The 17,014-nt window shown below is 41.2% G+C and overlaps 1 protein-coding gene across 2 annotated transcripts in view; it reads left to right on the top strand.

The window, feature by feature from the left end:
- Positions 1 to 1,238: 1,238 nt before the first annotated feature.
- The window catches only part of AATF (apoptosis antagonizing transcription factor), a gene marked incomplete at its 5' end in the record, with an annotated part of 99,101 nt that continues 83,325 nt past the window's right edge, over positions 1,239 to 17,014 (top strand). For both annotated transcript variants that reach the window (XM_084236182.1, XM_084236181.1), the window contains 4 exons: positions 1,239 to 1,329; positions 2,347 to 2,538; positions 5,263 to 5,694; positions 6,126 to 6,263. In XM_084236182.1, the coding sequence (XP_084092308.1) occupies positions 1,239 to 1,329; positions 2,347 to 2,538; positions 5,263 to 5,694; positions 6,126 to 6,263 (853 nt within the window). The remainder of the gene's footprint in view (positions 1,330 to 2,346; positions 2,539 to 5,262; positions 5,695 to 6,125; positions 6,264 to 17,014) is intronic.

The following is a 17,014-nucleotide window of genomic DNA, read 5'->3' as shown; positions in this document are numbered from 1 at the left end:
TGCCCCAGAATGACACAGGGCACTGTTTTCTATATCCTTTTGAGACAGTTTCTGTTTAGGGGGTTCTAGGTATTTACAGGTGACCTCAAACACATCTGGGGAACATAGACCGTTTTTGTATTCACTCTAATCCCTTATTGCAGTTTCTGTTTGTGTTCCTCCCTTCCCCCCATTGATCACCATCGGAACAGAATCTAACTTACTCATCTTTATGTCTTATCTAGCAGTGCCTGCCCCATAGTGGGCAGGCAGGGAATGCTTGATGACAGAAAGAGAGTAAAAAGGGATTGTATCTTTTCATATGCCTAGGTGCAACTAGATCGATCCTATTAAGTTTTTATATTTTGAGTCCACCTATGTCCCTCTAAGTGCAGACGTGAGTTTTTCTAAATTTCTGCATCAATTGCAAGTGTCTGAGTATGCACTTATCTTTGAACAGCAAAGAAATCAATACGGAGGGGTGTGCAGTAATCACTCCACCCCCTTTTCCCTGCTCAGACAAGACTACTTGGAGATGCTACTGAATCAATCTTTATGCACAGCCACAGCGATTTCTAATTATTCCTATTAATAAAGACGCCGGCAGTCTGCTGCACATTTGCACTGGCACATTCCATCCCTCACGTAGAATTACCAAATCCTGGCCGCTGCGGGGTCAGAAGTCTGGCCCCAGACTCCTCCAAACTGTGAGACGCCAAGTCGGCTTTTAATTCCAGCCTGTGCATTCCAGAAAGTGCATCTCCAGCTCGAGATGCTTATCCTGTACTCCCTCCTCCCCAAATCAGCCACCATGGGTCACAGCTATACTAACTACATTTTATTTCTAAGCGAATATTACACAAATCTTGAGGTATATTTTATACAAGGAGACACCGGCCGCGCGCACCGCTACCTCTTCTCAGAGCCAGCGGCGGCCACGTGCCCTTGCGCGCTCCCGCTTCGCCCAACACCCCCCCCCGCCCTCCTCGACGCACGCGCGCACGCGCACACGCGTCCGGACGGCGACACTCTCAGCAGCCATCCGCGCGCTTCCGCTTTCCTCTTAGCAACGCCCGCAGTGACGCACAGGCCACGCCCCTCTCGCGCGCCTCCCGGAAGTTGCCGACTCCGAGCTGGGCGCTGTGCAGTCTCCGACCGAGAACGCCCGGCGTGAAGACCGAGAGGGGAGAGAGCGTCCGGGCGGCCACCGAGGGTTGACATTCACGTGCGCGGCCCGGAGCAAGAAAGAGCGGGTGAAGATGGCGGGGTCGCAGCCCCTGGCGCTGCAGCTCGAACAGTTGTTGAACCCGCGGCCGCGCGAGGTGGATCCTGAGGCCGACCCGGAGGAGGGTGAGGCTTGCCTGGGGCCACGTGTGGATACACGGCCGGGCCTGGTACAGACGTGGGCAGCGTGTGAGGCTTCCGGGCCCCGCAGCCTGGCCTGCTCTCGTTCCCCTTGGGCAGAGGATAGCTGCCTTCTGGGAGAGTTGCCCCGGCTTTGGTGGAGGGCTTCGGCTTCTTTCCGGCGTGCACTCGGGACTTGATGTTCGGGTGGGCGGAGCTCGCGCAGAAGGGCTAGGAGCTCGGATTCGGATTAATTGTTGGTCCGAGGGCTGTTGTTGCAGGGAACCAGAGCGTTGGAGCTGCTTAGGAGTTAGCGTTCAAAATGCTTTTACTGGCATTGCCTTAGAAATGAGAGGAAGGAAGTCTCATAAGTTTTTGTGTTTTTTTTTTTTAAACTCCTTCTGCCCCTAAGAACTTTCTTGGAAAATGAAGGAAGAAATAGATTTCAGTAGGGGCTGTTTAAGCCCCTTTAGGCCTCAAGACACTTGATCAGGGACTGACAAATGAGATTGCTGTTCTGTAAGCTGATGTTCAAGGTCTCATTGGGAGTAATCCTGATTTCGACTTGAGTCAGAAGTGTTAGAAAGGGAGAATAAGGAAGTACAAAAGTGACAAGTGTGAGTGCTGGACCGTGTCTGAGGAATATCAGTTAAAGGAACTTAGCTAGTCAGGATAAGTGAAGAAAACTCCCTGAGGGTTGGCATGGAATGTGGCTAAAACATGAGGATGGCTGACTTACAATATTTCAGTGACTCTCACAGATGGAGACACATAGAGACTAGTTCTGTATGATCCAAGGCATAGAAATCTATCCTACTAGTAGACATAGAGAGTCAGCTTTCTGTTCAGGCTTAGCACTAAGATATAAGTCTACCTTGAGAGGTAATGAGTTCCCTGTTCTTGGAATTTGGTGGGAATTTTATAAAGGACATTCAGGTATGAGTTGAAAGGGTTAAACGGGGGTTACCATTAAAGTTTCCTATAATCTGAAGATTCTGATTACTTTCCCCTCCTCCTTCACAGCTACTGCTGCCAGAGTGATTGACAGATTTGATGAAGGGGAAGATGGGGAAGGTGATTTCCCGGCAGTGGGTAGCATTAGAAAATTGGCATCGGCCTCCCTCTTGGACACAGATAAAAGGTATTTTGGCAAGACCACATCTAGAAAAGCTTGGAAAGAAGACCATTGGGAGCAGACTTTGCCAGATTCATCTGGTGAGTAGACATGTTTGAATGGGATTCTTTCTTCCCTAATTTTCTTGATCTCTGTAGGACTAGTTTTTGTGTTCCCACCTATTATCTTAGGAGAAATCATTGATTTGACATTAGAAAGGGCCTCAGAGGTACTTAATTTCTTTTTCTTTTTGGGGAGTGTCAACATATGGATGTAGGTGCACATCTGTAAATAATAGGTGGGGAGAGGGCCATTCACTTGCAAGAGAGACCTCCCTTAGGGTCATTCACAGAAAGATAAGCAAACCCCAGTTCTACTGATCAAAAGTCCAGGAGGGCCTCCCTGGTGGCTCAGGTGGTTGAGCGCTACACTGTGAAGCTGTCCGCAGCCCCTGTAGTGCAGGTTCGATCCCGGCCAACCGGCGAGAATCCCACATGGCGAAGCAGACTTCTCCTGTTTCGCACGCTGCTCCCCTCAGCAGTGTATTTCGTCAGTCTGCCTGTTCTGTTCCCTGTTCTGTCTCTGGTGAATCCTCTCACACTCCTACGCATCTGGCCTGTACCCTGGTTCTTATATAAATAAATAAATCTTTAAAAAAAAAATGCCCAGGAGTCCTAGAATTACTGTAGCCAGCAAATGAGAGAGAAACTGTCTTTCAAAAATCCCTGAGTCTAGTATCTGTAAGTGACAGAGGAGGTACTTACTTCACAATGAGTCTAAAGCTCAGAGTAAGAAAACATACTGTCTATGTTCAGACTAGTGGTTCATCCTATAATGGAGTGAGAGAAAAGACAATGCATTTTGGAGATTGGAAAAAGCATTGCATCTCATGATCCTCAGTGAATTTTGAACCCCTTTCCGTTTTTCAAATCTTGCACTGAGTTGTTGTTTATTAATTTGTGAAATTCATTTTTTGCCATGAAAATAAATGATCTTTCCCTCTTCCTTGCAAGAGGGTTAAGAGAATGTGACCTTACACTTCTAAAGCATTGTGTTGTGAGCAAAGCTCAGAGTAGAAGAAGGGGCTGGATATGGTGATCACGGGGTGGATGCCATTTATTTTCCTTTTGAATGATCAGAGGTGCCATGTTGAGAACCCACAGATGGTATAAAAGAAGCTATTGGTCTGTTTATATTATCCATGATCTAGACCTTGATGTTGTTCTGGGGGCTCTTGATAAGCTCATCTTATATCTTTTGCCTAGAGACAATCATGAGACAAATATTGTAATATTTACTGAACTCTCACCATGTATTGGATATTGTGGTAAGCTCTTTAAGAGTCCAAGACACATAAATCCTCAAAAATGTTATCATCATTACATGTATCATCTCATTTAATCCTCCCAATAACCCTATGAAGTTGTAACTCCCCATTTTACAGGAAATTGAGGGACAGATTGGTTAAGTAACTTGCTCAAGGTGATATAGTTAGTAAGTGTAAGATCTAGAATTGCTATAAGGCAGTCTGCTCCAGGATATCCATGATACTCTTAGCTACTACTTTGTATGAATGTTTCTCAGTCTGAGAAATGACAAACATTTAAAGAACTTAAAGGATTATTCCTGTCTACTCTTTTTGCACCTACTTTTTGTATTCATATTTTTGACAGCCTTCTCTGTGTTTTGGTAACTGGTCCCTCTCTCTGACAGTTATTCTGGCTGTTTATGTGGCTATTATGGGTCCTTTATGTTCTGCAATGGGAGGGATTAGATAATCAGCACATATTTGTGTTAGATGATACCCTAAGCATACGTAAAATCAGGAGCCTGAATTAAAACTTCATTTACTGTAGGATCAAGTTCAAGCTCCTTCCCATGGATGACAAGATCCCTCCTGATTTGAACCCTGAACAACTTTCTAGTCTCATCTCCTATCATTCTGCACTCAGGTGCACTTTTACATAATGTTGTTTTCTCTTTGCCTACCCCTTTCTCTGTCTGAGGAGTTGTTACGTTGAGTAAGTAAAAGTATGATGTCTCCTTCGCATGAAGAAGTCATCCCTCACCTTTCCAGGAGAGTTAGGTGGTTCCTTCACTATATATACTATGTACTACTGACTTTGTAACATAAAGATTAATCATGAGACAAATATTGTAATATTTATTGAACTCTCACCATGTATTGGATATTGTGGTAAGCTCTTTAAGAGTCCAAGACAGTATAGCTGTCACCTATACTGTGAACCCCCCCTACACAGTATTCTGTTCCTATATATATATCATTCCTTAACTTTTATCTGTGCCTGACTCATAATAGGTACTTATTAAGTATTTAATAAATAGGGTGCGCTGGTATGGTAGAGATTGTATGTTTGAGAAAGTTAATGAAAAACTATATTTTTCAAATGCATGTTTGTGAAAACTGGTAATTCCCTCACGCCAGTTGAAATCTGACCATTTCTCAGGGTCTGACCAAAGGCTACTTCTTTATAGCCCTCTATTCAATTCATTTGCCCCACAGTTAACATTTATCTCTCCTCTGGGTTATCAAAACTTTGTCAAAGCACTTTTAATTCTTTTCTGTATTATAGTTTTTACAGGTCGGTCTGTTCTAATAGAACATTTGGGCAGTTCTCCTGTTTTATTCATTTTTGCCTTTCCCTTAGCATTTTGGAGATAGTAGATGTATAATAAATAAATGTTGAATTGAGTACTTATTTATTTTTTGGATAGGTGCCTTAATTCTTGAGTTGAAATGAAAGACATGGTTGATATTTGTGTAAAGGTAATATCTACCCTTTCCTTTTTCCCTCCCTGTTTAGGCAAGGAAATATCTGATGAGGAGGAAGGATCTGGAGATGGAGATTCAGAGGAGCTGGATCTGGAGGAATCTGATGAGGATGCCATGAGTGCTGCTGAGGAAGAGGAGTACAGTGATGATGGGGACACCAGTCTGGCCTGGAGGAAGAAAAGTAGAAACTGTGCTGAGAAAACGCCCGGCTTCAGAGCCCCTGGCATCAGTGACTTTGAAAAATTTACAGAGGGAATGGATGACCTTGGCAGCAGTGTGGAGGAAGAAGATGAAGATGAGAGTGGCATGGAAGAAGGGGATGGTGAGGAAGACTTTGATGGTGAGAGTGAGGAAGACAGGGCTGAAGAGAGGAACAGTGAAGACGATGGTGTGGTGATGACCTTCTCCAGTGTCAAAGTGTCTGAGGAAGTAGAGAAAGGAAGAGCTGTGAAGAACCAGATAGGTTTGTACATGGTTTGCTGTTGGCTTATTTTTCAAAGAGTCTGAATTTGATATCCTTGTTGTTTGTTTCTGGCTATTTGCTCTGTTCTACATCTTTCCAGTTAGTTTGTGACATGCCCCTCTTACCTAGAAGCCTAAAACCCCATTCCTCTGTGTTTCACTGGCCATTTATACTCAGCTGCTCTGGTCTTCTAATAACTTTGAAAGATTGAACAGTGTTTTTTCCTCTCTCTGGGCTTTAGCATTCTTTCTCTCATGTAGCAAATATTTCTTTCAAGATCCTGAACTTACCTCCTATAATAGTGTTTCCATGGCATGAAACTGGAATAAAGCTGTGTTGTTTACAGGCTGGTGTGTTTTCCTGCCTCCTCCTCTCCCTGTTCAGGAAGATTTTATACAGAGGAATGGAATTCTCCTTTTTCTCTTTTTCAGCACTCTGGGACCAGCTCTTGGAAGGAAGGATCAAACTACAAAAAGCTCTGTTGACCACCAATCAGCTTCCTCAACCAGATGTTTTCCCTATTTTCAAGGACAAAGGTGGCCCAGAATTTGCCAGTGCCCTAAAAAATAGTAAGAATACTTATGCTTTATTGGGATACTTAGAAGCACTGGGGTGTGTTGGGCTGCACTGGGATTGTGTTTGCAAGCACCAGCAGAGGTTGAAGAAGAGAAGATAGTGATAATATGGTATAAAATTGTGGTTTTTAAAAAGTAGCAATATAGGGCCTCCCCGGTGGCGCAGCGGTTGAGCGCTGGGTTGCGAAGCTCCCCGCAGCCTCTGCGGCGTCGGTTCGATCCCCGGCTGCTCCCCGGCCACCGGAGGAGGGTCCCACATGGCGCGCAGACCTCTCCTGCCGCCCGCTGCTCCCCTCAGCAGTGTACTTTGGTCCTTCTGCCTGCTCTGCTCCCCACTCTGGCTCTGGTGAATTCTTTCACCCTCTCGCGCTTCTGACTGTACCCAGTGAATGTATAAACAAATAAATAAATAAATAAACAAATAAATAAAAAAAACATGTCTCTTTAAAAAAAAAAGTAGCAATATAATTATTGATTCAGATGAAGACAGCTTTGAAATGGATTAGGTTTTTGAGTCATGTATTTTCTCACCCGCCCTCTCTTCCCCTTCCTCTCCCCTTGGCTTCCAGAGTTACTTGTTTAGTGCCCAGAGAATACTATTTAAAAACCCATTGGAATAGAACAAAAGGAGGAAAATGAATGCCTAAACCCAGTTGATTTAAGTTGGTTCTATCATGTGATTAAAGATGCCTTTCTTTTTTGAGACGTTTCTAGAAAAACATGCTAAAATGATCTCACTCTAATGTCTTTTTGGGTCAGAGAGTGAGGCAAAGTGATGAAGGTGGAGGGAGGGAATACAAAAGAGAATCGCTATGTTGTAAAGTCCAAAAATTTTAGACAAGAGAAGGAGTTTAGAAGTTATTTGGTTCCCAGTCTCCTCGTTTTACAGCGAGAGAACTGAGGCTAGGAATAGTGAGTTGCCCGAAGATGCAGAGACAGAGCTCCAGCTTTTCTGTTACAGTGCAGGCGTCTTCCTTCTGTACCATACTGCCTCCTGTGTGCTGTGTGCCCAGTGGCACCACAGAATTGGGGCACAGTGGTTGCATTGCTATTCCTTACTTGCGTGGTGAGACAGTGTTTTCATTTGCTCTTTGAAACTTACTTTGATCTTATCATGGAGGTAAAGTTGAAGGGATCTGAGAAGGCATCTGAGAAGGTGTCTGTTTCTAGGTAGAATCACTTTAACCCATTGAAGGAAAATGTGTAGGATTTCTAGAGTAGGGAATTTTGCCAGCTTTTCCTGTAGGAAAATACCCAGTTAATTAGGAGTTACTTCCGAGGGCCCTGTTTTTAGCTTATATGTCTATTTCCTATGTGAAAAGCTTGAGCAATCCTTCAGGAACCCTGCAGCTACTGTTAAGATGGATCTTTTATGTTATGTTCCTCACCCTTCCCTTCTTTCCTCCCTTAAATAAATGACAGATTGGAGATTTTTCAACAAATTGAGATTTTTGGAGCACCTCTATGCTATTTTTAATGCCCTATAACCCTAATTTCTGATATGTTTTAGATTGAGACCTAGATGCTCTAGATCAGAGGTCTTAAATGTCTTAGTTTCAATCTTGTTACTTACTGCTCTTCTGCCTTGAGCCTTTCCTTTTTTTTTTTTTCTTGACTCATCTTAAAATACTGATTTTTTTTTAAAAGATTTATTTATTTGTTTATACAAGCACTGGGTACAGTCAGAAGCATGGGAGGGTGAGAGAATTCACCAGAGCCAGAGTGGGGAGCAGAGCAGGCAGAAGGACCGAAGCACACTGCTGAGGGGAGCAGCGGGCGGCAGGAGAGGTCTGCGCGCCATGTGGGACCCTCCTCCGGTGGCCGGGGAGCAGCCGGGGATCAAACTGGTGCTGCAGAAGCTGCTGGCAGCTTCGCAACCCAGCGCTCAACCGCTGCGCCACCGGGGAGGCCATAAAATATTGATGTTTTAAAGGTTAATCAGTAGCAGGTATAATGGACACATTCTTGTTCTTAGATATCATTTAGTTTCTTTAACTATTTTAATGTTACTTAACATTTATTTTGCAACAGTTCTGTTCTTTTTTGCTTTTTTTTTAAAGATTTATTTATGCATACAAGAGCTGGGGTACAGGCCAGAAGTGTGGGGGGTGAGAGGATTCACCAGAGACAGAATGGGGAACAGAATAGGCAGATTGACTGAAGTACACTGCAGAGGGGAGCAGCGGACGAGTCAGGAGAAGACTGCTGCGCCATGTGGATTGCTCCCTGGCTGGCCGGGAGCAAGGCTGTGGATCGCTTCATAGGTTGTGTCTTAACCCTTGCGCCACCAGGGAGCCCTTTTTTGCTTTATTTTTAAAAATGTTTATTGACGTCGCATTGGATTATAGCCTTAATAAGTTTCAGGCGTGTAGCATTATAGTTTAACATCTATTTAGTCTTCATCGTGATCACCACCTCAAGTCTGGTTTCCATCTACCACCATAGAATTGACCCCCCATTTCTGCTCTTTTTAATCTGTCTTTTTTGATACTTAACCATTTGCTTCTTTGCCTCATTGGTGAACTCCAGGTTATCTGGAGTGAGTTGAGGGTGAGTCAAGGAGGGAGGGAGAAGAAAGGACTATTTGGTATCACATAGTCTAAAATGGAAGGGTGGCATTTACAAGAATAACCGTGATTTCTGCACATGTGAAGGATAGCTGATTATTTTTTCTTTCTTGCCCTCTTAAGAGACTAGGACATACTATGTTGTATACTTCCCTGGATTGGTAAACAGAGTTTAAGAAGAGTTTTTTGGCCACATTACTTCAGATGAACTACGATATTTGTACTATATAGCTGATGTGAATGTAGGCTGAATTTGCACTGACCCCAAAACTAACACTGGACTTTATTGTCTTCAGTTAAATTTCTTTTCAGTTTCGTCTTCCAGTAGTGTAAATTGGACTAATTGGGTTTAGATCCATGCAGCAATGGATTAGTTATATGACCTCGGACAAGTTATTTAACTTCATAATAAAATGGATATAATATGGTTGTTGAGGATTAAAGGACATAGTCAATACAAAGCATTAGCACAGTGGCCAGCACACAGTATGCTATGAATGTTAGAACTTCTGTTGAAAAAGACATTTGGCATTTTTCCACTGTGTGAATGATGGCCAGTGTAACTAACCTTTATCCCTACTATCTTCAGTGTTTTTTGAATTCTTTTCAATATTCAAATTCCTTCTGTAATTTAAAATAACCATTTTATTTTAGAAAATGGGTAGTATTAGATTCTCCTATAATACTTAGAATTCAGCTTCTCCCTCTTATGACTATGGAAAGGTGACCAGAGATTTCCTTATTGCCAAACTCAGCTACTGCTGCCCTGAAGAACTTAACTATTCCTTGAAATATTTCCATTGGCTTTGGTGATACTACTTATGTTATTTGGGTTCTGCTACCTTTCTGAATTCTTCTCATCTCAAACTCTTATACTTTCAGTGTCAGTTTCATTGCATTTAAGATTCTGTTCTCAGTTTGTATTTTCTTCACGTCCTATCTCAAAACTGCCATTCATTCTCATAGTCCTGACTGCAGCCTCCAAAAAAGCAGACTTGGCAGCTCTGTGCTAGCCATAGTGCATTTCTGAGCAGTAGGGCCTTTGTATCTCACATTAAACTCTACTTTTTAGAAATTAAATTCTGCTTTTTAAAAAAGTAGAGTTCAACAAATACTTCTTTTCTTCCCCAGCACCATGCACTTAGTCCTCAATCACCTTGCTCTTGCATATTGGTAATTATAGCTCTTGAACTATGAGGAAATTTCAGACTTTTTTCTTTTTCCTAGTTGTCTATAGTGGTAAGTCATGTGGCCTCAGCAAAATTAAGGGATCCTTTGTGCACAAAACCACTTCTTTCAAGAGGGTAGTTTTTTTTCTCCCCCTCTGGCTTTCTTTTAAAAAGTTCACAGTATTAGAACTTTATGTTGGTGGCAATAATATGTAAGGAAGACGGCAAGTTACTTAATGCTTAGTATTAGTTATTTAAAACTTTTCATTGTGCATGATATCAAACTTTAAAAAAGATAGAATTGTACAGTCTACCCATGACCATTATGTACCATAGAGCTAAGCAATTATTTCATAGCCAATCTTATTTCATGTACATTTGTATTAACTTTCCTCCTATTTCTGGATTATTTTGAAGCAGATATCAAAGCAAATATCCTATTACCCATAAATATTCCAGCATATATTTCTAAAAGAAAAGATTTAAAAAAAATCACAATACAGTATCCCTCATAAAAACACTAACAGTGATTTCTTAATAAGCATAACTGGCTTGAATGGATGAGAAAATTGAGACCATTTTCGTAACACTTTCTATCAATACTATCTTTTTCAGAGTTTGCTCTATGGCTTTCAATGAAGTGATTAAATGAAAGCTAAACTTCAGCCATAATAAGTTGACCTTTTAGTGAAATGCATGTTATTAATGTATTTAATGAGATGCATTACAAACTGCAGCGAGCACTATGTTTCATTACAGGTCTAAAATGCAATATCATTAAAGACCTTTAATAGAAACAATGGTTGACATTTTGATATTTCCCATAAGCAAAAAAATCCAAGAACACAGTGTAAGGTAATACAAATATGGAGGAAATGTTAAATTTTTTTTTTTTTTTTGCCTAAGAGTAAAAGTAAAGTTTCCTATTAACAAATTAATAAAAAGATCCATTCCTCCCATCTTCCCAAGTCTAGTTATATTTATCCTCTCCTCTCTCCAACCTTTGCCGTAACCCCCAACTATTTTGACTTGAATAGACTTAAATAAAAATGTTTAATGCTCATTTGACTTCAGCACTAATAGACACCTTAAAGAATAACTTCTTCTTTTTTTTTTTTTAAAGATTTATTTATTTATTTATACAAGCACTGGGTACAGTCAGAAGCGCGGTAGGGTGAGAGGATTCCCCAGAGCCAGAGCAGGGAACAGAACAAGCAGACTGTCGAAATACACTGCTGAGGGGAGCAGCGGGCGGCAGGAGAGGTCTGCGCGCCATGTGGGACCCTTGCCAGCAGCTGGGGATTGAACCAACGCTGCAGAGGCTGTGCGCAGCTTCGCAGCCCAGCCCTCAACCGCTGCGCCACCAGGGGAGGCCCAAGAATAACTTCTTGGGCTTCCCCAGTGGCGCAGCGGTTGAGCGCTGGGTTGCGAAGCTGCCCGCGGCCTCTGCGACGCCGGTTCAATCCCCGGCTGCTCCCCGGCCTCCGGAGGAGGGTCCCACATGGCGCGCAGACCTCTCCTGCCGCCCGCTGCTCCCCTCAGCAGTGTACTTCGGTCCTTCTGCCTGTTCTGCTCCCTGCTCTGGCTCTGGTGAATTCTCTCACCCTCCCGCGCTTCTGACTGTACCCCGTGCTTGTATAAATAAATAAATAAATCTTTAAAAAAAAAAAAAAAAAAAGAATAACTTCTTAACCCTTGAGAAAGTCACAGGCAATCACAGTCTTTTTTTTAAAGATTTATTTATTTATGCATACAAGCACTGGGGTACAGGCCAGAGGTGCAGGGAGTGAGAGACTTCACCGGAGACAGAGAGGGGAGCAGAACAGGAAAACTGACTGAAATACACTGCAGAGGGGAGCAGTGGGCAAGTAAGGAGAGGTCTGCTGCACCATGTGAGTAGCTCCCTGGCTTACCGGGGATCAAACAGAGGCTACAGATAGTTTCACAGTGCTGTGCTTAACCCCTTGCGCCACCGGGGAGGCCCTCTGTTTTGTTTTTTAAATTTTATTTATTTTTAGTAGGCAGTACATTCACATGGTTAAAAATTGAAAAGAAACTACCAACTATATAGAGAAAAATCTTTCTTTCCATCCCTGTACCTCTGCCATTCAGTTCCCTATCTATAGGCAAATTATATTCTCAGCAACACCTTCCCTGCCCACCCCCCACCCCCCCGCCCCCGCCGCTAACCCTTTGGTGACAAATCCATGAACATTTTTTTCAGTGATAGCTCAACAAATACTTTTTCTTACAAATGATGTGTGGAACTCTGAAATATTCTTAATTACTCCGGATTGATTATTGCTTGGGATGAAGGCACCTGTAAGCTTCTCCAAGTGTAACATTGTGTAGGGTAAAGAACCTTGTTACTCCAAAGTTCATCTAAACAAGATGATGTGATAAGATTGATATTTTTGTTTAAAAACAGCTTCACTGTTCTGATTATAAAATTATGTCCTGCTTACTTCAAAAATACAGAAAATACATAAAGTATAAAGAAGAAAATAAAGATTTACCTGTTGCCCAGAGGTAATCCTTATTGCCATTTTGATAAATATCCTCTTAGATCTCTTTTTGTGATTTTGCACACACTTTTTAAAAATAAATATGGAATCTAATAAATATGTACTATTTTATAAGATTATTTCTTGTTAATATGTCATTTTGTGTCAGTATATTTAGATGTACATTAGCACTTTCAGTAGCTAGAGAGCAATCCATTTTATGGATTTACTGTAATTTATTTAAACAATCTGTATTGATGGATGCTTAGGTTTATTCTAGTTTTTTTGTTTATAAAGCATACTTTGATAAACATCCTGTAATACATATTTGTGCAATTTGTCTAAAAGTAGCACTACCCAATAGAAATATAATGCAAACTATATATGTAATTTAAAATTTTCTAGAAATCACATTTTTAAAGAAAGGCCAAAAAAAAAAAAAACAGGTAAAATAAGTTTTTGTTGGGTTATGAAACAAAAATATATTTTATAAATTACAAAATAAAAATATTTTTTTAACCCAGCATACCAAAAAATGTATTTTTATATGTACTTACTATGAAAATACTGAGATTTTTTTTTCATACTACATATTTGTAATCTGGAATATATCCTACATTTACAACTCATCTAAATTTGGGCTAGCCACATTTAAACACTCAGTAACCCCATGTGCCTAGTGGATTCTGTATAGGAAGCACAGATTACATTCCCTAGAAATGCAATTAATTGCTGGGACAAAGGGATTGTAGTTTTTATAGAAAGAGGTTTTGGACTATATTGCCAAACTTTGAAGGATTGTAACAATTTAAGTTCTCATCTGTGACCATGGAGTATTGTTGATCTCTTATTTTTCCTAACTGTCACAATCATTCTTGATAACTTTCTGTTTGATATTTACCTAATACCTGCTGACTTAGCATTGAAATATATTCTATGTTTTGTCTGTTTCTGGTCAGGAAAACTTTGTAACTATGATTTAATTTGTCCAACCTGCTTAATTAAACGCTTATATAGAGAATAAAGCTGGATCACAGAGCAAGGGATTTTGCAAAGTAAGCAAGCAGCAGAACCAGGAGGAAAGCATCAGATTCTTTTATGATTCTACCTACCCTGAAAAGATGAGCCCAGGTGGTCACAGAGCTGGGGGGATCTTGAAAACTATTAAAACCATCTAGTCAGGATTTGTTTTACTCTCTTAGTACTGGGTTTCTTAGGAATTCGTGTAGCCTCCTAGAAACAAGATTTAGCAGTGACGAGTTAACTGAGGAAGTAACCCTGACTTGTAGTAGCTAGTGATAGTGAGTCCATAGTGGGATCCCGCCACCATATTCATGGTGAATTTGTCCACCTTATTTTATCTTGGAATCTCTTTATGGGGACATTTAATTAACTCACCTTTGTATGTGCCTGGCCAAAAGAAAAGGGGAGAAACAGCTTAAGTAGTGAGAGTAATTCTGCTTACCATCTCAGGCAGTGCGAGAGTGCCCTAGAGCAAGCAGGAAGCAGCAGGTGGAATCCTCTGTTGCCTTAATTCTTTGTTCCTGGTGCTTCTCCAGTGGGCATCTGCACCTGGTGCTTCTCCAGTGGGCATTCTGTACGCCTAGTGTTATAGCTACAGTCTTCGTGCATATGGCACCGACATAATATCTAAATGTAATCATCTGAATTTAGTGGAGAAAGTAACTTTATGTGCTATTATTTGAGGGGGAGAAACTGACTTTGTTGAATTTGCTGAGAGACTGTGTGGTGCTATAGTTTATGGGCAATTTTGGAAAATTTTAGATAGTGTTGCCAGAACTTGTTTTTTGCCTTATGCTCAGATATTAGAGCCTTACCATTGCGTGAAATGCTACTCAAATTTATAGTTGTAGTTTGTGTCTTAAAACCTATTCTTAAATTATCTTATTAAAATGCATGAATATGATAAATTGTATAAAAACATTCAGGAAGAGAGCAGTCTTTTGCATTATATTCAGTTTCATTCTATTTCTGCTTCACTTCTGTAATTTTAGTTATGTTGTTTATATCTATGTCTTTTTATTCTCTGAAATGAAAGATGAGAATGCAACTGGCAGGTTAAGTAAGATAAGGTTAGAGAATTGACCATTTAGTAACATGATGGTCAACTGGTGAGCGGTTTTGGTGGAGTGGTAGGAATATAGGAGTATTGGCTGCACTGGATTGGGTTCATGAGAAATGGAGAAAGGGAATTCAAGATGGTGAGTATAGACAACTCAATCTAGGGATGTTACTTTCAAAGGGAGCAGAGAAATGGGACATTAGATACAGAAGAACATAGAGTCAAAAGAGAGGTATTTTGATTCTTTTTCAGACGGCAGGAAGAACAGCAGAGAAAAATGACCTATCCAGCAGAAGTTGGTGATGAGCGAAGGGCGGGGGTTGGGGGGGGGAACAATGTGTTGAATTAAGTGAGTGGAAGTAGTACACAGGGATGGTGGCCTTGGTGGCAGCGTGGACAGGTAAACTGCAATAACCAGGAAGGAAGAGAGTAAGTAAATAGACACAGATAGAAGTCTGAAAATTCTCTTTCTGTTGTCCTATTTTCTTTGAAGTAGAAACCACGTCATAAATTGCAAATGAGGTTTGGGGGAGAGGTAGTAGAAATGAGGAGAAGGTATAAAATAGTCATTACATCTCTCCACTACAGTTTTGCGTTCTGCCCTGCAACTGCAACCTGAATTTCAGTGTTTTATCCATATATTGACCCTGGCATTTGAAAACCAGTAAACTTCATTTTCAAGGTTCAAGGTATAGTACCAGGGCAGGGAAGGACTAGAAGATTACATTTCTTTTCTGTTCTGAATCCTGGTTCTTAGACCACTCAAAAGAGAATGTTCCCGGTTTAGTTCAAGAGCTTTTTTTTAATATATAAACATTAGTTACTAAATTAATTCCTTAGTTTGCATCATAGTATTATTTTTTCTCCTAGGTCTGTAATTTTCTTTTTACCTCCTTATAGCTTGGTTTTATCATCTTAATCTTTTCTTACCCATACTTTAAATCATGCCATCTCTTCTGTTGTATTTTTCCAGTTTGAACTGGTTATTCTCTGGGACTGGAGCACACTTGTACTCCTGGCACCTTTTCTGCTAGGGTGGCACTACTGTTTCCCAGCCTGGTGGCCATCCCTTATCTCAGTTTACTTTGTTTGTTGCCAAGCATGCAAAGGGTATAATTATATGTGTTCTCATAGATTTAAAAATATTCTGCCCTTATTTTTCATTGATATATATATATTTTTTTAAGATTTGTTTCATTTATTTATGCATACAAGAGCTGGGGTATAGGCCAGAGGTGCCTGGGGGTGAGAGGATTCAGCAGAGACAGAGTGGGGAGCAGAACAGGCAGATCTATTGAAATCCGCTGCTGAGGGGAGCAGCAGGAGAGATGAGAGGTCTGTCATGTCATGTGGGTTAGCTCCCTGGCAGGGGCATCGAACTTGGGCTGCAGTGGCTGCTGATAGCTTCATAGTGCTGAGACTTAACCCCTTGCGCTACCAGGGAGTCCTGTTATTGGACCTTTTTAGTCTGAAAACTGGGGTCCTTCAATTTTGGGAAAATCTCTTTTATATTTCTTTGATTATTCCCTTTATTTTCTCTGCTTTTAGATATTAAACCTAAGTTAGTGTGGTGTCTTTTGTGTGCTTGTTCTCTAACATTTTCCTTCCATTTGTGATTTTCCATGTCTGTGTTTTGAAAAATTTTGAGTTTGATTTCTAGATCTCTTTTTTGGTAATCATATTTTTAATCTCTAAGAGGTCTTTTCTTTTCTGAATGTTTCTTTTCTTTATTATTAATATACTTAGAGTATAATATGTGTATTTAAAGGCTTTCTGTTGTTTTATATTTATTTTAGTTCCTAGAATAGTTCCTGTCTCATCCACCTTTTGTTTACTTTAGACCTTTTTTTTTTAAAGATTTATTTATTTACGCATGTAAGAACTGGGGTACAGGCCAGAGGTACAGGGGGGTGAGAGGATTCACCGGAGACAGAGCGGGGAGCAGAATAGGCGGATTGACTGAAAGACACTGCTGAGGGGAGCAGCGGGCGAGTCAGGAGAGGTCTGCTGCGCCATGTGGGTCACCTCCCTGGCCAGGGATTGAACTCGTGCTGCCGTGACCGCTGTTAGCTTCAGGGTGCTGACGCTTAACCTCTTGTGCCACCAGGGAGGCCCCCTACTTTAGATTTTTTTCTTTTTTTTTTTTCTTTTTTTTTGTGTCTGCTATGTCTTTGAACAATGTTTTATAGTTTTCTTGGTATAGTTTTTTTTTTTTTTTAAGATTTATTTATTATTTATTTATGCAAGCACTGGGTACAGTCAGAAGTACGGGAGGGTGAGAGAATTCACCAGAGCCAGAGCTGGGAAACAGAACAGGCAGACTGACGAAACACACTGCTGAGGGGGAGCAGTGGGTGAGACAGGAGAGGTCTGTCGCGCCATCTGGGACCCTCGCTGGTGGCTGGGATTGAACTGGCGCTGC

The sequence above is a fragment of the Talpa europaea genome (genome assembly GCF_964194135.1).
Source record: "Talpa europaea genome assembly, chromosome: 7".
Taxonomy (NCBI): Eukaryota; Metazoa; Chordata; class Mammalia; order Eulipotyphla; family Talpidae; genus Talpa; species Talpa europaea.
This window is presented reverse-complemented; position numbering and strand designations above follow the sequence as displayed.